This window comes from Neltuma alba, unplaced genomic scaffold (assembly GCF_004799145.2).
Source record: "Neltuma alba isolate B1F8T4 unplaced genomic scaffold, ASM479914v2 tig00011253_pilon, whole genome shotgun sequence".
Taxonomy (NCBI): Eukaryota; Viridiplantae; Streptophyta; class Magnoliopsida; order Fabales; family Fabaceae; genus Neltuma; species Neltuma alba.
Genome location: NW_021635968.1, coordinates 73406 through 94265, shown reverse-complemented (window position 1 = coordinate 94265; position 20860 = coordinate 73406). Strand labels below are relative to the sequence as shown.

The following is a 20860-nucleotide window of genomic DNA, read 5'->3' as shown; positions in this document are numbered from 1 at the left end:
TGCAGAGAAGACAGTGCATCTAGTGAAAACTCTCACGTGCCTCTTTCCATGTGATTGAGGGAAAACAAATTTATGGTAATTGAAGATATGTTCTCGTTTGAAAGCTTACTCTAGCATCAAAGCACGGTTTCTTGTGGCTTGCATGGTAGCATCTTCTCCCCATTCTGTGACTGAGACATGATTTGCCTTAAATCACGTTTTATACATGCTTGCATTATAGCATCTCTTGCTCGGTGGGTAGGCAATTATTTATCCTTATTCAATTCTTGGCAGCACGTGGCTATAATGAGCGCAAAAAGGAGAGTACAGCGTATATATACACACTACTCCCTATTCTTACTATAAAGCCAGTTAATTAATTTGAAGATATTAAAAAAGTTACTAAAAACTCATTTAGAATGATTTACAAACAGTTTTTTTTATCATGATTTATAAAATACAAAATAATTATGTTAAAAGAATTTTGTCTTGACTTACATATATAAAACGTGCTTATAAATAATTTAAAAAATAATCCAAAGAGTGCCTTGATTCCTTAAGGAACAAAGTACTTAAATATCAGAGTATCTAGCACCTAGAAGTTTTTTTCCCCTCTTTTATTCCCTGAAAGTTTTATTTCATAATATTTTTGCCCTAAAAGTGATTTCCACTGTTAAGTTTAACTATTAAAAAAATCGGTCAAACTGCATAATTTAACGGTTAAACTTAACGGTGGATAATAGACAGGGTATTTTTGCTTTAAAAAAAAAACTCCTAGGGCATATAAGAGGAACAAAAACTTTCAGGTATTGGGTCTCTTTCGTGAATACTTTTAAGATATTTTAAGCATCTTGTTCCAGTACTTAATTATAATATATGTTACATAATCTTTCTAAAATACTTACATAGGTTATTATATTATATATCAATTTATAAATTATGCAAATTAATTTGCAGAAAATAATAAGTATAAATTTTTTAAAGTAATTTGATAACTTTCTTAATTTTTCTAAATTAGTTAACCAGATCTTTTATTAAGAGTCATAGGTACTATATGATCTTTGACCAAAAGAATAAAATAATATATATACATTAATAAAATAAGTTATTTTTAGCCAATGATCTTCAATTTACTTGGTCTTTATATATTTACCTCCCTATAGGCTGTAGATATGCTTTACTTTTAAATATGTATTAACTGTTGGGATAACATTAATCGCTGGTCTCTCGTTAAAAGGGTACTTTGATTCCAAATAAACTTAAAAAGATACCTTCACATAAGGGAAGACAAATTATTTTCGTGAGACAAATTATTTTCATATAGAACTCTGTAAAGTCAATTTTAAGAAGCTAATCACTGATTAAATCCAGTTTCATTTCCCATTCTAATTTCACATACTTTAGTTATCAGATACTACTCCATCTTTTTTCCTTACAACTCTATACTCTCTTTTCATGTGAATTCAGTGTTCGAGTTTCAGCAGTATCTTTTTTCCAACTCTGGCAAAGCAGAGTGCACTTGGCTTTTGGTGTAAGTTGTTTCTAGTTGGTTTTTAGAATTTAGGGAGTGTTTAGATAGAATCAAATTATAGTTTGGAAAATATATTTTGAAAAAATGGATTTTGATAACATATTTTGAAAAAGTGATTTTGATAAAGTGAAAATTATCAGAATCTTTTTTTTTTTTTCATATGCAATTACTTAAAAAGACATAAGTTAATATGATAATTAGATAAAAGATAGATTTTAATTTATATTTTTGTTTGAAGTAATAAATCTGTAAACTATAAATAATATATGAAAAAAATATAAGTAATTGAAATTATCTCATGTCCTTAGTATAAGAGCAAATTGGGTATTTAATTTGATTTTGAATATAAAACATCAATCTATCTTGTGTCACACATTTATTCATTTTTTTTTCTAAAGTAGTCCTAATGTTAATTTCCACATATTAAATATTCTATCAAATAATAATTCCAATACACATCATTAACAAGTATTTTAGAGAATGCGACACATAATTATTATAAATAAATAATTTAACTAATTTTTTTAATATTAACAAATTAGTTATTTAGCTTTTATATGGAAAATCAAAGGTAGTAATTAAAATGTATATATATTTTTATATCTCAAAGTAAGGTTTTATAGCTTCAAAAGCAAAAAGAAATTCACTTTGTGAGAAACCATGGTTTTGTACCTAAAACTATAGTTTTTAAATTAAAAATGATTTTGCAAAAAATTATGGTGATTTGTTACTCAAAAGTGATTATTCAAACCATAGTTTCAAATTTAAAAATGATTTTGAGAAAATACGTAATGTTGGGACGGTTTTTTCTCCAAATCAAGGTTTTTGTTGACCACATGCATTGTGACGCCCGAACAAACAGTATAGATTTTGACGCTAGGTTCTGGTAAAAAAAAAAAAGATTTTGACGCTAGGAAAATTAATCTTCAAATATATGATTTCTAATAAAGTGTTATGGTGTTTTCTTTCTTTTTCATCATATTATTAATCATGTTATATGCCTTGTTGTTGTTGTTTTTTTTTTTTTAATCAATCACAAGCAATTATAGAATACCACCTTCGGTCCTCAATATAATAGCTTGTTTGACTTTTTATTTTGATACTAAATATAAGGCCCCAATTCATTTTATCTCTTATATTTGCATTTTTTTCTCACAGTAACCATTGTAATAATGATAGTTATAACTAGTACACTTGATTAGTAATGATATTTTTAGAAAGACAATGTATATTTATTATAAATAATTAACTTAACTAGTTTCCTTAATTTATTTAAATTAGTCAACTAGTTCTTATATTAAATACTTAAGGTAGTACTAATTAGAATCAGGTGAAATTATGAAAACTTTATTTAAAGATAAGCACTTAATAAAAAAACTGTTGAGACTTACTACCTCCGATCTTAATTATAAGACTTTGTTATTACAAATGAGGTTTTATAATTAGGACTGATGTAATATTAGAAATCAAGTGAAATTATAAAGACTTGCAAATTAATTTTTTTTATATTTTATTATATATATTAGCTTTCAAAGACACATTCAAATATAGAAAATTGATTGGCTTTTAAAATTATAAATTTTTTAAATAGACTTATTCAAACCAATCTTTTAAATTAAAAATTTGGTTATAAAAAATTGTAATTTGAATTATATTGAGAATTTATGAAACCTTGAATGCCAGATGAATTCGGGATTTATTATAGTGAGGGATGGATCGGTATAAATAAAAGATTTTTTAAAGATAATATTTAGTAAATAAAGGATTAGGTAGCACCCTTTTTTTGGTCAAAAGATTAGGTAACACCCTTTAGTAATTTTACACTAGTTTTATATGCATACACATTTTAAAGTATTTTTCTAGCAACTCCTATCCAGAATTTTTTTAATGAATTTGACTTAAAAATAAATAAAAAAATTTTTTAATTAGTTTTTTATTTTGCCTCATCTCCATTTCTACAATTTTTTTCAAATTAAATTTATTAAAATTTTCCTGCTTGATGCTACTTCATAAATAAATGTTATTTTGGAAAATTCGACAGCAAGGCGGACGAGGGGGTCAAAAGCAGCACTCGCCTTTGTTGAGATCGAAGTTTGGGACTTGGATATCAACAAGGCGGAAGAGTAAGTGAAGGACAGCACTCGCTTTTGAGAAGCTCTTGAGATCAAAGATTGGGACTTGGAACTTCGGACTCAACAAGGCGGAAGAAAAAGTGAAGAAAGACACTCACTTTTGAGAAACTCCTGAGATCAGAGTTTGGGGCTCCGAACTCCTGAAATGGCGCGAAAGATGGAACCACGACGGAGGAGCCCGAGTGGAAAGTGGGAATACATATGGCCAATGTGGTTGACGCTGTTGCTTCACGTCGTCGCCATTTTCCTATTCACCAGAGGCTTTCTGCTTACTAGAACCGAGCTTCCTTACTACAGCAGTTGCTCCGACATTTCCCAGTCCCCTTGCTTTTCTTCTTCTGATAACTTGAACAGCACCACTAATTCTTCAGATGGGTCTTGCTGGACTAAACCTGCTATAAACCGTCTGGTTATTATTGTTCTTGATGCTCTCAGGTATGTTGTTCGTTCATTCTTCTATGAATCTCCCATCTCACCTGATTATATTTTTGGGATATGTACAGGGTCCTTTTTCTATGTTCTTCATTGTCAGGATTATGTTTTGGGTGCATTTGACTTTGTTTATCGCTTTTCAGGTTTGATTTTGTCGCTCCCAGTTCATTCTTTCCTGGTCAGTTATCTAATGCTACCGTCTGGTTCCACTCTTCTTATTTTCCTTCTCCTTCTTCTTCTGGGTAACGAAGACTTGAGTTGACCTGTATTATTTCCATCTGGAATCGTTGCTTTGGTACCTTAATACAAATTTTTAGATTGACAATGAATTGCAACTTTAGAATAATTTCATCTCATGCTTCAGAATCTAAACCATGGATGGATAAATTACAAGTATTGAGGATGGTGGCTTCTAGAAATGGATCATCCGCAAGAATCTTTAAAGCCTTTGCTGATCCACCTACAACAAGTTTGCAGCGACTGAAGGTCAAATTAGTTGCATTCTTTTTATAGCAGTGCAGTAATAAATATCTTCTCATAATCTGGAATAAAATGTGAGTTTTCCGATGAAGCGATGACCATGTGCTATGGCCCTATAAACTAGTCTTTTCTTCTTCCTTGGATTCTTGTGGACCATACTGTGCATATTTTTACCTGCACTATATGTTAGCATTTTACATGTTTTGCTTTATACTTGTGCTTCTTTACTGTGAATGATTAATTCTGCTACCCTACATATGGTGCAACTCCTTCTAAGAACATTCAAATCTTTTTTAGACTATGTTAGTTCCCATGACGGGAAACCTGTCCTTATTTTCATTCATATAGTATAATCTAAGTGGCAGTCTAAGTTTTCAGATTTCTTTGTTTCTTCTTGGTTTTCAATCTGTATGTAAATTTAATTAGATGTGTTTTCAGTCAAAGATGATACCTGATCCTCTGGTGTTTTGTTCTTCCTTCCCATTTTTATGAGAGTCCTTTACTGTTAAAATGTAAGAAAATTTATTGCTGACAGTTTTTGGTTTCTTCCTTTGGGTAGGGCTTGACTACTGGGGGACTGCCTACTTTTGTAGATGTTGGGAATAGCTTTGGTGCACCCGCAATTGTTGAAGATAACCTCATACATCAGGTAGGATTTTTCTTCTCTTCCCTGTCTTGTAATACTAAGTTTTTGTATTCATGTATTTCATTCCACTTTGAGATGCCTGACGGTTCTTACCAAATTTTGAAATTCAAATCACTTACAGTTGGTTCAGAATGGGAAAAAAGTTCTTATGATGGGGGATGATACGTGGACACAACTGTTTCCTCATCATTTTGAAAGATCATATCCATACCCTTCTTTCAACGTCAAAGATCTTGATACGGTATGACATAATATTGTTTTTAATTTTAAAAGAATGCCATATAATAGTTAGATTTGACTTTGGGGTTACAACTTCTTAGTGAAATGTTTTTGTGGCTTTTCATTCAATGAATAGGCATAAAATTTTACATTTGACTGCTAATTTTTGTCACTCTAACATAATGCTGGTTATCCTTCAGGTTGACAATGGATGCATTGACCACCTTATTCCATCTCTTCATGAGGAAAATTGGGATGTTCTTATTTCACATTTTCTTGGAGTGGTGTGTTTGATATTTTTCACGGAAAAATATATGTCTTTCTACGATGTTTTGTGTGTTTATGTGGCTAAAATTCCAACCTAATTAGTTTGTATTACACTGCCAATTTATTTTACTTTTTTCCCTTGTTAATAGACTGCAATTTCAATTATTGACGTTGATTTTGAATTCTGGATTATTTTTTAGCTTGAAAAGAATATTTTGAGAAGTTTATCAACTTTTCAGATCCTATAGCTTGACAATTATGTGGGTATAGCCGTACTAGTTGTGATGTACTACCTTTGGTTCAAAATATAAGATTTAGTTTGTAGTGCAAATTACACTATAAATTAGATCTTATATTTAGAACTGGAGGTAGTATCCGGTTTATCAAGAGATGCATTGGTAGTGCAGTTTATGGGATTCATTGGTTTTATGCTTGGAATGGTATGCATACATCTTTAAGGGAACTTCTTTAATTTTTCCATGGGATATTTATTTACATGTGGCTTCCCTTCGGTGCTTAGCACATTGTCTCTTTAAGGAAATTATTTTATCTAATATGCAAAGAGGTTGTATACCTCTATTAGATTCGTAGCCATTACACGTTTTCTTTCACTTTGTCCTATATTGGACTTTCCTTGTAATTTTTGGTCTGAAGATATCTTTACCTTCAGCTGGCCATAAATTATTCTTTCTAATAAAATTTCTTCTTTGATGAAAAGTAAACAAATACTAAAATCTTATGTTTTAAAGTGAGAAAAAAATATGTGTGCAATAATTTGGCTTTGAGATGTAGTTTAGAAGAAGTTGTATTTAAAATGGTCTGAGGAGTATGACAGTATTCTGGATGCTGTGTAGTGTCAATGAAGGTTCTAGATTTGCTGAAAGCACAAATAATTTCTTATAGTGATCTGATGGGTCATTTCTTCAGATTTTATAACTCATGATAAATTATTGACCAATAAAAAAGCATAGGATTAGTTTCAAAGTTGTATAACAGAATTTACGAATGATTTTTAGTCTTTTACTTCTTTTTTTCACTGAATTATAATTATACAGAGGGTAAGTAATTTCCACCATTTTTATGTGTTTTCTGTATATTCCAGGATCATGCTGGACATATATTTGGTGTTGATTCCAACCCGATGATAGAAAAGTTGCAGCAATACAATAATATTTTAGAGGTATGTACTGGCACTATTATTATTAAATGATAAGACTTTTCAGGTTTAGTGTTGCTACTTTCAATTCAACTAGAAACGTTCATAGATAATTTGATTTTATATTTGTTACATTAATGCATAAATAAATAGTGATAGATAATTTTGGTTTCTGTTGTATATTGATTATATTTTATAGTATCATCGTGTCTTAGTTCTTATAACGCCTTCTGAAGTTACTTGCCAAAAGTGTAGGAGCTGTCTTTGTTGTAATTTATTTCTTGTTGGTTTTCCATTTTTTTATTGCTTTGAGACATCCAACTGCACCTGAGTATCGGTTTTCATCTTATCTTATCTAGGTTTAAGTTAGTTTAAATTATTAATATTATTATTTTAATAAATGAACTTTGGGCTCTATAAACAGCTCTAGGGCTACTTTTATATTAGACTTTTTCCCGTTGAATAGGATTGAGATTATTTGCCATCTACTGCTCCATTCTTCCCTACTTCTCTCTCTCATCCCTTTGTTATGCATCTGTGCAAGTAAAATGCTGAATGTGGCACTCATTTGTTTTTACGTTAGAGTAGCTATGTATTATGGAATTAGATCAATTGGGGTCTTTGGTGAGATATGTCTGGGATTTAGAGAAGTTTCTCTTTATTTGTTCAACAGTTTGTGGACAAAGGAGGGAAATAATTTCTCAGTGTGCAGTTTTTTCCTCATCTTTTCTCTTTTCTGTAATTTGGACATATGGTTGGTTCATACCTTCAGTGGTACTTCTTTGTCTTTAGATGAATCATGGGGTAGAACATTTTGTAGATTTATGAGGTTATGTTCATTGTTTTTCTTGGGGAACTCACTTTATATGTTAAGGGATTGGGCAGCTTCAGTGTATGTTCAAGTTTATATTTTTGTTCTCAATAGTTCTCTCAAGTGTTTTATATGCTAATACTTTTTTTAGTTTGTTTAGAGACTTATCACAATATTAATTATTAATACTAAGATGTGGACAGCACAAATCATGAAGATCCGCTGCACTCTTAATTTTTTGGGACCTCCCCATTATTTTAAATTGTGTGATTGTATTGTGTTATCTTACTTAAGCCCTATTTAGCTCATTTGGTGTTTGCTTTATCCCATTTCAATTTAATAAACAAACTTAGCATTTTGACGCAGAGAGTAATTGAAGAGCTCGAAAGTCAATCTGGACCTGGGGGTTTACATGAGAATACTATGCTTATTGTGATGGGTGATCATGGACAAACCCTAAACGGTGATCATGGTGGTGGAGGTTCTGAAGAGGTGTGTTATACAGTGTCTGTCCACACATTTGGGTACATGAGTATCCCTTGTCTTTCGTTCTTTCTATTTTATTTAGGACATCTACTGCCTCATCTTGCAGGTGGAAACTGCTGTCTTTGCTATGAACTTTAAGAAGCCTCCATCTTCCATACCACCAGAATTTGATAGTTCTGCTTGTCGACTTGACATGGTATTAGTATATCTTTCATTACTGGCTTCACACAGAGTCATAATTATGCCAGAAAAATAGACAACTGAATGGAAGTTATGTATACATGGGGAAGCTGTGGTGAGCGACTGGAATATAAAAGCTGTAAAATCAGTATGGATTAGTTTATGAAATCTTCTTTAGGTAGGAAATTATCAGAACATATCTTTAGGTAATTGTATTATCATCATCTTCCGGAGCTTTTATTATCTTGAAGCCTTATCTTGTGTACTTAGTTTAGTATAAAACTATGAGGGACTGTTCTTAGTGACACTCATGTTCATTCTTTGTAACAAGCTGAGAGCTTATACAATTTGCAGCTTGTGGGACAATGTCAAATCCCTATCTAGAGTTGGACGCATGTTACAGAGTTTTATAGGATATATTTTATATATTTTTATACTAGAAAAGGGGGCTGTATGATTTGAACATCTCTAACGGGAGGAATGAGTAATCTACCCAGAATAAATTTTATGCGTGTAATTTAATTTGAGCATTTTTCAAGGGAGGTGACCAGTGATTTACTCTGTATATTTTTTTTCTTCTCTAAAATCACTAATATTGTCTTTGATTACAGGATGGGAATAATGTCTGCATCAGCTCCATGCAACAGGTTTGAAAGGCACTTTTGTTTAGTGTGATTCCCTTCAAGCACTTAAATTTATGAAAACCCATAATTATCCCTCTTTGACTGTACTTTTGCAGCTTGACTTTGCAGCAACAGTTTCAGCATTGATTGGTATCCCTTTCCCTTATGGAAGGTGCGGTTTAAGCATGCTGTCAATGTTTCTGTTGTGTATTTTCATCTTATATTGAATCAGATTTAATGTGAATGAATTCTCTCAACCCTTCTCTAGTTCTTCTCTCTTTCCCCCTCTGTTCCCCTCGTCCTTTTAGTTTCCCTACCTTTCTCTCTCATTCCTAATTATAATCATGAGACAAAATTCTGGGTTCAATTTTCCTCTGAATTTATTTTGTTAGATGGAAATATTACCTTTATAGATAATGAAAGAAAGATCCCATAGCTCTCAAGTGATTAAGTGATAAAGTTTCATACAAACAAAATATTTAAATGATCTTATCATAATCAAAATTGTATAACATTATCCTTATTAAAATAGAACAACTAATTATAAATACATGAGGCAAAAAATCCAAAAATAGTCAAACAAATAATTAAAATTAACAGTACTGTCCAAAAATATAAATGATTCAGAGTTGTCAGAGGACTTTTGGACTGTTGTTAGTTTAATTAATTGTAAAGAGAGGAAGGACTAGATAAAATCAAGGGAAAATTGGTCAAAAGGACCAAATGGTTCAAACATTTGGGGAAAAGGACCGAATTCAGAATCTGCAATTTTTTCTTACCCAAAAAAAAAAAAAAGAATCTGCAATTTTTCTTCCATGATTCTGCAGCTTTTCTTCCATATTCTGCACGTTAGGTCATTTTCCCCAAATATTTGAGCCATTCGGTCCTTTTGCCCATGAGCTACTCTTGCAATCAAGTCTGGTTAATCCACAGAGGGGGAAACACAAAAACTTATATATTCATTGTCCTTCAGATTTTTTGCCCTAAAAGCCAAGGCCATGACTGCGTGTGCAATATTCATTTGGTTCTCCCCCGTTTATTGTCTGAATGGACCAAATCCTTTTTGGTAGTTTTATCCCATTCTTTCAATCTCTTTCCAAGATATTTCGCTTTATTTTTTGTAGGTTACATTGCTATTTTAAGTCAATGTATGCTTTAAATATGGAAATTCTGTTTTGATGTCTGATTATGCTTTCCTTACATCATCATGGTGTACTCACACTGTAAAAGAAATGTCTTGGGAACTAATTTAAGAACTCATGAGGCAGTATTAATTTTGTTCTCAGTATTGGTCGTATCAATCCTGAGCTGTATGCTCTAGGAGCTCGGAGGTGGGATTTGGGAGCCCCTCAGGAGCCATCAGAATCAGATGTCTGGATGCAGAATTATGCTAACGTGCTATGTGTCAATTCTTGGCAGGTTTTTAAGCCTTTGAACTTTTAATTCCCAATTACAGAATAAGTATATTGTCTTCTCTTCAATTTTACCAATCACAGATTTGGCTAGGTAATTACGAAACTTTGAGTACTCAATTATGCGCTTCAAAAGTTCCCATATTTCTGTTTCTGGACTAGTGCATTATTTCGTAGTCTTATCCCTCCACAAACATATAAAGTTGCCATCAGTTCTTGTGGAGTTTCTTCATTAAATTTTTTTCATAAAACTTGTGCTAATTCTCAAGAAAAAGTATTTACTGTTGGATTTGACAGTCCAATGCTGCAAAATACTATAGAGCTGATTCTTGTACATAATCTAACAAACTCATATCATCTCTCTTTTGTTAACAAAATACTTGCATGTAAAATTTACACTTGATGCAATTTTAATGCAAGTAAATCTTGTTTCGGATTGTTACATTCTTGTTTTTTATGCTTTCCAACAGCATTGTAGTTTGAGTATACCCTCTTTGCTTTAACATGACATTCTGGGTGCTTATTTGACAATTCTGAAAGTGAAATGAGTTGTCAGGAGAATGATCATATGTTCTCTGTGCACGCACGTGCATGCACACAAGTATATCTATGCTCTTCCGCTGTCTCATTTTACTCATTTTGAGGATGCACTTTTTCAGGTGAAGAGATATATAGATGTTTATTCAGCTTCATCAGCTGTTGGATTTTCCTCTGATGACTTGTCTCGAATAGCAAGCACTTATGCTCAAGCAGAGAGCCATTGGTTGCATTCAACTAAGAAGTTACTGTCAGGCAGCAAAAATGGCAGTGATACAATTTTGCCTACGCTTCAGAAGCAAATTGATGCATACTTTAATTTTCTAGCTACTGTTGCTGAGTTAGCTCGCCTCAAATGGACCGAGTTTGACTTGAAACTGATGATATCTGGCATTTTAATCATGCTTCTATCAATCATTTTTCAAATTCTCTCCATGTTAAGAGGGAACAAGCAGCTTGGTATATTTATGCCACTATCTGGAGCTTCTGGAATTTTCTCCATCTCAACTTTGGCATATGTTTTACTGGCAATCCGTGCATGCAGTTTCCTTTCAAACAGTTACATCTGTAAGTCTGAAGCACTTGTATATTTATATTGGTGCGCATTACACCTTAGCTTTCCTAGACATTCTTCTCATTTCTTTTTGGCTTGGAGTTTGTTGTCAGTGGAGGAAGGAAAAGTGGCAAATTTCCTTTTGGCCACATCTGGGATTGTGATGTTACGATACGCAGTCAGGAAGGAGAAGCTATTACCAGAGGTGTGTATCTCACCTTGGTTTCATTCTCCTGTTTGGCAAGTTTATTGTTATTTGAGAACTTTCTTACTTGACAAGGCATAAATTCTTATAAGAACTTCCATTGATTTTCATAGTAAGAAGTCCCTGAACATCATTTTTATTTTCTGCAGAGTTTTGGATTCCTTCTCTTGTGCGCGTTTTGTCAATTTTCCATTGAAGTTGGGCTGACAAAACAGGCTGCCACATCTGCTTTCATGAAAGAACACACTTCATGGATCCTCAACATCACATCCGGTTTTCCAGTGTGGGAGTTTGTGGCTGAAGTTGCACCCATGCTAGCTCTGATCCTGTTGGCATTTCTACTGTACAAGGCCACCAATAACAGTTCCTTCAAGTGGGCATGGAAGTATACTATTCGGAGTACCATCTTGAGTTACATGCTAATACTGTTGCATTGGATTTCAGACGGTAATAGGATCGGTTTTGCACTGATGCCTGAAAGCATTGGAAGAAATTACGTTCCCAGGATCATCTATGCTATTTCTTTGGGGCAGCTGTTATTGCTGTCATTTGGTGCTCTATTTGAGGATAACTCTTTGGATTGCAAGAAAAATTTAATCACAAAAACAGTGGCCATTTTATCTGCGTGGAGTTCGACTGTCATTCTTCTTTCTGGAAAGCAGGGTCCCATGATTGCCTGTGCATCCACAATTGGAGGTTCTCTTTACTACTGTCTTGTGTTATTTTACTAGATCCTGCTGTCTAATGCTTAAAACATGTTACTGTCATGGTTCCTTCCTGCTATTGTTAACAAATCAGTGATGTATTTTCCTTCATCTTTATGAGCATGAAGCTACATCCATTTTTTCTTAAGATTTTTCCCCATGCTATCAAACTACCTTCCAGGTTATTGTATATTGAGGATGGATAATACAGGAGAGCGTACTACGGAAAGACCAAGCAGCAGTTCGGCTGTTGATCCCTTCCGTGTGATGCAATGGAGCCTTTTTGCTGTGTGCCTCTTTTTCTGCAGCGGTCACTGGTATGTTAGCTGTTTCTGTCTGAGGTTAGGATGTATTATTTCAGCTTTATCTCGTGAGCTCTCTCGTGGTTTCTGCATCTTCCTTCAGCGTGCGTTAAGCACATTCAACAGATTAATTATTAACCCTTGAACATGATAGACTTCTGCATTTTTATTTTCAGGTGTGCTTTTGATGGTCTTCGTTATGGTGCTGCATTTGTGGGGTACATTACATTAATGTTTGCCATTTTTAAAATAGTATTTATCCATATTTCAGATAGAAATATAATCACTAGATCTCTTGCGATTCAAGGCCAACATTGCAGAACATTAAACTTCTCTATCTCTTGGAAACGATCAATAACTGATCTTAATGGGGTCTTTTTCACATGTTTTACTGTTTGCTTGGCATTTTAATGATTTTAATACATTCATTTCAGGTTTGAAGAATTTGTTCTCATTCGTCAAGCAATCCTCCTAACAATTGATACCTTTGGTTTTTCGATCATCCTTCCAGTACTCGGTCTCCCATTTCTTGTAGCAACCATGAAACAGGCTAATCAAACAAAACATTTTATCTACACACAATTATCTCAAGTGAGTTCCCTTTACTCGTAAGTTGTTAGGGTTCCCCCTACTTAACCATGGAATGTTCTGTTTTCTGACACTCTTAAATACAATGTCTTGTTAAGGCGTATGTGATGTATGGGCTAAGTACAGCAATTACAACAACTTTTGCAATATTATGTGTCACGGTTCAGAGGCGACACTTGATGGTAAAAATGATGTCAGATGTTTTTTTTTTCCTTTTTTTGGGGTCAACACATTTGCTGTTTTTTGTTGTTAATCCAGTAAAGTCGATGTTTCATGTTCTCGCAGGTATGGGGTTTATTTGCTCCCAAGTTTGTTTTCGATGTGGTTGGTCTTCTCCTTACAGACATCTTCACATGTTGGGCTTCACTTTACTATTTTGATCAAGTCAAGGATGACCAATAGCTCTAATATCAGGATGCTGATTAGTTATATATTATGTTAGTGATCTGCATTTCATTTTTTCAATTTTTTTTTCACCAATTCTTTTTCTCCCTATTTTTTGCATTGCTGTATATAGATTCATTCTACGATCACACAAATTTTGTAGTTAGATATTTCTTTATGACAGTATAAGCACATGAATCTATAGCTTGCTCCTGAAAACCGGCCAAATCTGTCTCTTGCTTAATTTTGTTGTGGCGATAAAAACATAAGGGGTGTTTGGATAACACCAAACTATGGTTTGGAAAATAGCTTCTAGGAATTTAGTTATTTTTTAGAATAGATTTTGGAAGATTCTGATAAAGTGAAAGTGTTTGGATAGTTATTATCAAAAACACTTTTTATATGCAAATTACTAAAAAAAACATAAGTTAATATGATAATTACATGAAAGATAGATGTTATAATATATTTTAATTTGAAGGAATAAAATTATTAATAATATGTTTTTACCAACATAATTAATAATATATGAATAATGTGTTTATATATTTATAAAATATGAGATTAATGTTTATAGAAAAATGATTGAATAACAGAGGACAGAAGGCTGAAGGTATAATTGAATAATTGAATTCTAGGGTGTTTTTTTGTCATGTACAAAATTGTCTGACAGCTCATCATCGACGGTCCTCAATTATTAGGCTAGAAGTAGTTTCATTTTCCTTCGCAAATCATGGTTTTGGCTCAAATCATGTTTTGAGTATTTTTGTCACTGTTTGGCAATTTTTGGGTCCAAATCATGGTTTGGGTCCAGAATCACTTTTGTAAAGATTGCCAAGTCCATAGTCTTATTAATTAGAGAAGCAGGTATTAACGAGATGAGGTTTGTAAAAACAGTTTGCATGACACCAAGTCACGAGAACGAGGAAAATATAATTTTTTTTTTTTTAACATTCGATTTCATGATCCATCAGTACAAGTAATTGCAGAGGAAGAATTCTCAAGAGGAACAAGCTTGGCCTTATCTACCTAGAAAGAAATTGTCATTATCCTTAGTTTAATTATATAATCTTCAATTAATCATTCAGTAACAAATTAAGAAAGGACAAGGGTATGATCGGAATTTCCAATTTCTTGTAGTAGCATGAAGGAATCATTGATGTGTTTATAGCTCTCACACATTCTGTTAACTTTTACTTAATTGATCCTGCTTTGGTTCACTGCTTTCATCAACTTTAGGCCTTGTGTTCATAAGAACCTGCCAATCACACATTAGCAAAATTAAATTGACTATTAACCATGGAAAATTTTCGTTATAATTAATTAAATTTTGACACACTTGTCATCATAATTTTTTGGGGAAGAAATCCAAAATAGAAGAAATCAGACTTTCATGCAATATCTTAATTGAATTATATATAATGAGTAAATTGTATAGATTTCCTAATATTTTACTGAAATTATACGCAATCCCTCCTATCATCTAGACTAACATATTCATAAATTTCTCTTCAAGGTGAAAAAGTAAATCGACTTGGGGGTGTTTAGTAATTCTCAAAAGTGTTTTTAAAGAGTAATTTTCTGCAAAATGATGCAAACTCTTCTACATATTTATTTCATAAATCCTAAAAATACTTTTAAAACCATAGTTTGGTTTTAACCCAAACATCCTCTTAAGAAATTAGTTTAAAAGCCTATCATCTAGCCTATAGTTTGGTTCCGCTTACCTTTAATTAAACTCTTATTATTTGATTCTATACCATCCTTATTTTTTTGTGAACTTTTATCCTAGAAAGCCCTTTTCCGTGCTAATTTCTTTTATATATTAATCAGGGAGACGGACACAAAAATAATCCCAAATCTAAAAATCTTAATTTAAGACCCTAAATATCCTACTCACTTTGAAATCCTCAAAACTTAGTCTGAGATTAAATTTTATAGTGAACTGAAAACAGCAATAAGCAACCACTTTAACTTATTATATTAAGTAGCAACAAAGGCATTGGCAAGTAATTTCACAGAGGACAATTATGTCATTTCAGAAAAAGAAATAAATACTAGAATAGTACATAACAATGTTGTTTAAGGGTGTTTGGATACCATCAAAATTGTTTTTTAAAATCATTTTTTTACAAATTAAGATAAACTCCTTTACAAATTTACTTTGTGTACTGTAAAATTATTTTTAAAATCATAGTTTGAATTCCACCCAAATAATTATAAATCATTTAAAGAGACGATTGGGATCTCGTTTAAATGTCTTTCTCCCTATTATCTATTTCTCATACGATATCAAGGAGAAAAGGCTAGGTGAAAATAAATAATACTACCTCCAGTTCTTAATATAACATCTCGTTTGATTTTTATTTTGGTCATAAATATAAGACCCAAATCTATTTTATCTCTCATTTTTATGCAATTTTTTTCAAGACAATTTTTCTAATAATTATAATTTTAGCCAACACACTTGATTAGTAAGGATATTTTAAGAATGACAACATTCATTTATTACAAAAAACTAACTTAACTTGTTTTCTTCATATTCTCAAATTAGTCAACTAGCTCTTATAATTAGGACCGGAGATAGTAGTATAATAAAAATAATAATATTGATGTAAGTTCAACAAAATTAAATATACCTTACGAAGCATGGTGTTCTCATTGATCACAGTAGAGATACGCTCTTCCAACTTGTAATTCTTGTCTTGCAACTCCTTAGCCTTCGCTTCCAACTCATTCACATACACCTTCTTCCTTTCTCTTGCCTGCTGTGCTGATACCCTATTCCTCAACAGCCTGCTCATTCATATATGTGTATGTGTGTGTAAACAATGGTTAATCTCATGGTCACATGAAACTGAGAAAACATAAAGAAAAAGAAATCTAATTTAAAAAAGTACCACTATTTAACTATTTATAAGTCACTTATAAAATAATTAAAGATTTTTTTCCCTAATCTTATCCCTTTTTCACTTAATAAATGCAGAAAGAGATAACATAAAATATAGTAGAAAAAATGTAGAACATATTTTTAATACCCTTCTTTTGTAGGCTTAGGATGCAAATGACTTATAAATACACATAAAATGATAAATACTAATTGGAGTTACTATAATCTTTACTCTTTCAAATTAGTCTTCATTTTGGTCTCTCAATATTAAATTACAACTTTCGGTGAGGAGGTAAAATGAAGGTTTTTATTTAGTGCTTATCATTATGATGGGCATACTGTAATGTAATCTAAACCATCTAAAATCTAATATGGATAATTCAGATTTAAAATTTTTAATATATAATTTTTTCAATGATAAACTTGTTTTTTAAAGATATGTTAGTTATGATATTATATTTATTTTAAATTATATATATTAAAACAAAGAATTGATTAAAATATATAAAAAATTTAAATTAACCATCTAAAATATATCTGGATGATTCAAATTGTGATGAGTGTGGAATGTGCTTCCAGTAAAATGGTCCAATTTATACTAAATTATAAGAATTAATGTTAGAAATAAATAGAAATAAAAAAAATTGAGGGATTAAAATGAAGACAAACTCATACGACTAAACTTTGCATTAACCTTACTAACTGCCTGATATTATAATTGAGATTGAAGCAACCACCACAATTTTCATGTGACTAGGAATATGAGATCTTCAGATAAATATACCTCTTGAGGCGTCTGCCCTCTTTATCTGCAGGGTTTCTTCCTCTTCTTCGTTTTCCACTCTGAGGCTGAGCTTCTGTCACTGTCACTGTCACATTGCTTAAGCTCGCATTCCCATTTGAAACAACAGCCCCTCCTCCTCCTCCTCCACGCTCTCCGCTGCCACCGGCCGCCGTGGCTTCCATGTCCGGCACTCTGAACAGATCCTCATCGCTTTCTTCTGCAACACTATCCACTTCAATCTACACTACTCTCATATCATCACAATGAACTCTACTTTTGTTCCTAACAATATTCCATCTTCCTCGTATATCTCTCATTATTATCCCATGAACAAACTTAGAATATGTTCTTACTAAGAGGAAGAAAACTAAGGATCAAACTTCAAAAGTGAAACTTTTGGGTGTATTGCAGATTAATGAACTCACCGATTTTGCTGGTCTTGTGAAGAGGGAAAGGGGTGTGCGTATGGTTGTTGAGCCTGTGGTTCCATGAAGAAGATGAAGAAGAAGCAGACACTAATCCTTCCCTGCTGAGCTGAACAGACATAATGTCTCTTTCTTCTTTTTGGAGAGCCTTTTTTTCCTTAGAAAATTACAAGTGAAGTGAAGGAAGTGTGAATGCTTGCTTGGAATCATCTCATCGCAGAACGAACCATTTAAGGCATGGGAATGGCACCTAAGAGTTTGGTTCACAATTGAACACGTTGTTGTCTACACAACCGCCACTTTTTAATCACATTGCACAGTATTTGGAAAATATATATAAAGAATTTTTAATATATATAGACATATTAGTTCCAATTCTTAGTAGCAGAGCTAGTAAGCTAATTTAGGAAGACTAGGAAAACTAAACAAATCACTTAATTATAATATATATATTATATAATCTTTATGAAATACTTATGTCAATTTATAAGTCACGCAAATTAATTGAAAAGAAAATAATAAATATAATAATTTATATAATTTATTTAGTTTCATTAATATCTTCAAATTAGTCAAATATATCTTATATTAGGAATCACAATATTATGTAATTATTTACCTTCTTATTTTTTGTAGTTTTTTCCTGTGTTTGAGTCAGCTTACAAGGAATTTTGCATTTTTATGAAATAAATTTTTTTAGAGAAAATGACAAAAAAAAAGTTAAAAATTACTGAATTTCAAATCAAATTTGGTAACAACACTTTATTTGGTTTTGAAAATATTAAATTTGTAAATAATAACAAATTTTTGTTGACATTTTTTATTTGATATTTAGTAATTTTTATTTTTTTGGTCATTTTTCTTTTTTTTTTAACAATATTTACTATATATAGCTCAAAATTATTTTTCTCAGGCTAATCCAAATCGGCACTTGCACTTCTTTAATGTAGCAATGTTACGTGCTGATATATTTCCAACTTTTCAAAGAACTGTTGGCTTTATTTTTTAATGCAACATTCTGAAATCTAGTAGACTAGTACTAATAGGTCAGATTTGAGTTTGTGCTGAAATATTGCCATTTTAGTTTTGTTTTAAAAGCATTAATTGTTTTGTTATATTCATCAAATGAAAATTGTATATTTTAAGATGTTATGGTAAATAAGGGGGATTTAATAAAATACATTACATTTTGTTGAAATTAATTATTTATTATTTTTTTAATTTTTGTGCATGAAAATTAAAATGTAATAGTATTATATCTACAATATTATTTTCTAATTATTTCAATCTTTAAAGCCACTGGGTAAAGTATATTGAACATTCAAAAGTACATTATCAGAAAATGTGTGGACTTAGATGAGCCACAGTGTCATGTCTCTTTGTTTGTCACTTTTTTCTACTGAGCTGTCCAATCCAGCCTATGTTCTTTTTTCTCATGCCACATCTTCTGCTTTGGTCACTGTACATTTGATTAACACTGCACGCAGAAAAGCGCATTTGTTTTTCTACAAATGGATGTGGCCATGAATGGTACAAAGTCAACAAAAATAAATCCTCTTCTAATTCTTAATATAAGATGTATTTAATTAATTTGATTATATTAAGAAAGTTACGTATGTTAGTTAATTATAAAAAATATGACATATTTTTTTAAAATATTATAATCATCTTTCTTAATATCACATCACTCTCTTCTACTCGATTATGGTTTAGAGAGTATCATAAGAATAATTTAGAAAAAATTGATAAATATGAGAAATATATCTTATATTTGGAGTCAAAATCAATTCAATAATTAGGTCCTATATTAATAATCGAAGGAGTAATTTACTTCTAAGATATTAAGATAGCTAGATGACATATAGCTCTAGAAGATCATGGCCAATAATAGGATCTCTGAATTGTAAAACAACACCCTAACACTTTAGTGGAATAAACTTTTTTTTCCCCTGTAAAAACATGACCTCAACTCAATTTAAAAATAAATATGTCATTTTTTTTATTACGACTTTCAGTTTTTAATATAAGAGTTAGTTGGAGATTTAATCTGATAGATAATATTCAATCCATTATATCTCCACTATTTATCTTCCTGCCGTAATTATACATGTTAAGAAGTTTTATTAAAAGATGATTCTAATGCATATGACATAACAGTGATATTTTATGAAAAACAATATTTATTTATTACAAATAATCCATTTAACTAATTAATTTTTTAATATATGTAAATTAGTTATCTAATTTTTATATTTACGACTAGAGATAATATATTATCATAATTTAAAGTTTATACTTCTGGCCTTTATATGTACTTCATCCCATTCTTATCATCCGAGTTAGCCTCAGACGGCTTATAAATATGTAATGTTGAATTTGATCGACTATTTTCAATCATCATGTGCCTTTTTTTTTTTTTTTGGGGGTCAAGGTGGCTGCATGATTCACTAATTCTGTACCATTTTGAACTTAATTAGATGATTTATTCAATCATACAATCAATATTGTTACAATGAGATTGAGTCTAGCGGAAGTGATTAGTTCTCACAATGTGGCTAATTAAAATTTAAATCTCAGCTAAAAAATATGTTTATATTTAGTATTCAATAATATCTCAAAAAAAAATATCTCTAGCAAGATGATACCTTTGCATTGCAAAAAGAAAAAAAATCAACCTTGTTGTAATACCATATATTTTAATAGTATAATAATCAATAAAAACATATTTATAGTTTAATCCTCTAACTTTTGAGAGTAACCAGGAAAGAATTAGAAGATTAAAAAGATCAAATAAAACATTGTATAAAGTCAAAAGATTAAAGATGTACTTTTACTCTTTTTTGATAATACTCTTCCGATCCTAAATATAAGATCTATTTTATAATATAATTTATATTACAAAACAAGTTTTATATTTAGAATAAGAGGGAGTATAACTTTTGTTCCTTTAAATGGGAAAAGAGACTGGTCTTGCTTCCTCCATCATCCTCCCATCTCCCATGCTTAGGAGATGGAGTTTGATCAAAATGACATGATAATTTCACAAGTTACCATTAGCAGGTGCATCCTCTTAGACCCATCTTTAAGTGGGTGTTTTGGATGTAAGGAAAAAAAATGCACTTGTTTGACTCAAA

General features: G+C 31.5%; 2 protein-coding genes across 2 annotated transcripts; one reads left to right on the top strand and one right to left on the bottom strand.

Annotated features, from left to right (window-relative positions):
- The first annotated feature begins 3637 nt into the window (after positions 1–3637).
- On the top strand, positions 3638–13841 carry LOC114763100 (GPI ethanolamine phosphate transferase 3). The gene is made up of 20 exons (XM_028952707.1): positions 3638–4077; positions 4218–4252; positions 4439–4560; positions 5114–5203; positions 5322–5441; positions 5620–5703; positions 6789–6866; positions 8020–8145; positions 8246–8335; positions 8931–8966; positions 9059–9114; positions 10229–10361; positions 11014–11458; positions 11558–11649; positions 11799–12345; positions 12535–12670; positions 12832–12873; positions 13090–13246; positions 13342–13425; positions 13529–13841. Exons 1-20 carry the CDS (start codon positions 3788–3790, stop codon positions 13643–13645), a joined length of 2880 nt encoding a protein of 959 aa, XP_028808540.1. The 5' UTR covers positions 3638–3787; the 3' UTR covers positions 13646–13841.
- A 711-nt stretch (positions 13842–14552) lies between these two features.
- On the bottom strand, positions 14553–17868 carry LOC114763101 (transcription factor HY5-like). The gene is made up of 4 exons (XM_028952708.1): positions 17727–17868; positions 17302–17518; positions 16267–16423; positions 14553–14885 (listed from the first exon to the last, which is right to left on the bottom strand). Exons 1-4 carry the CDS (start codon positions 17845–17847, stop codon positions 14814–14816), a joined length of 567 nt encoding a protein of 188 aa, XP_028808541.1. The 5' UTR covers positions 17848–17868; the 3' UTR covers positions 14553–14813.
- Between the last annotated feature and the right edge of the window lie 2992 nt (positions 17869–20860).

Excerpts from the sequence above, each read along its gene's own strand:
- LOC114763100 (XM_028952707.1), top strand. The coding sequence starts at position 3,788 with ATGGCGCGAAAGATGGAACCACGACGGAGGAGCCCGAGTGGAAAGTGG. Across the intron at positions 8,146-8,245 it reads GTGGTGGAGGTTCTGAAGAG|GTGGAAACTGCTGTCTTTGC; the intron begins GTGTGTTATACA and ends CTCATCTTGCAG. Across the intron at positions 11,650-11,798 it reads AGGAGAAGCTATTACCAGAG|AGTTTTGGATTCCTTCTCTT; the intron begins GTGTGTATCTCA and ends TATTTTCTGCAG.
- LOC114763101 (XM_028952708.1), bottom strand. The coding sequence starts at position 17,847 with ATGTCTGTTCAGCTCAGCAGGGAAGGATTAGTGTCTGCTTCTTCTTCA. Across the intron at positions 16,424-17,301 it reads GAGGGCAGACGCCTCAAGAG|GCTGTTGAGGAATAGGGTAT; the intron begins GTATATTTATCT and ends ATGAATGAGCAG. Across the intron at positions 14,886-16,266 it reads AGAACACCATGCTTCGTAAG|GTTCTTATGAACACAAGGCC; the intron begins GTATATTTAATT and ends TGTGATTGGCAG.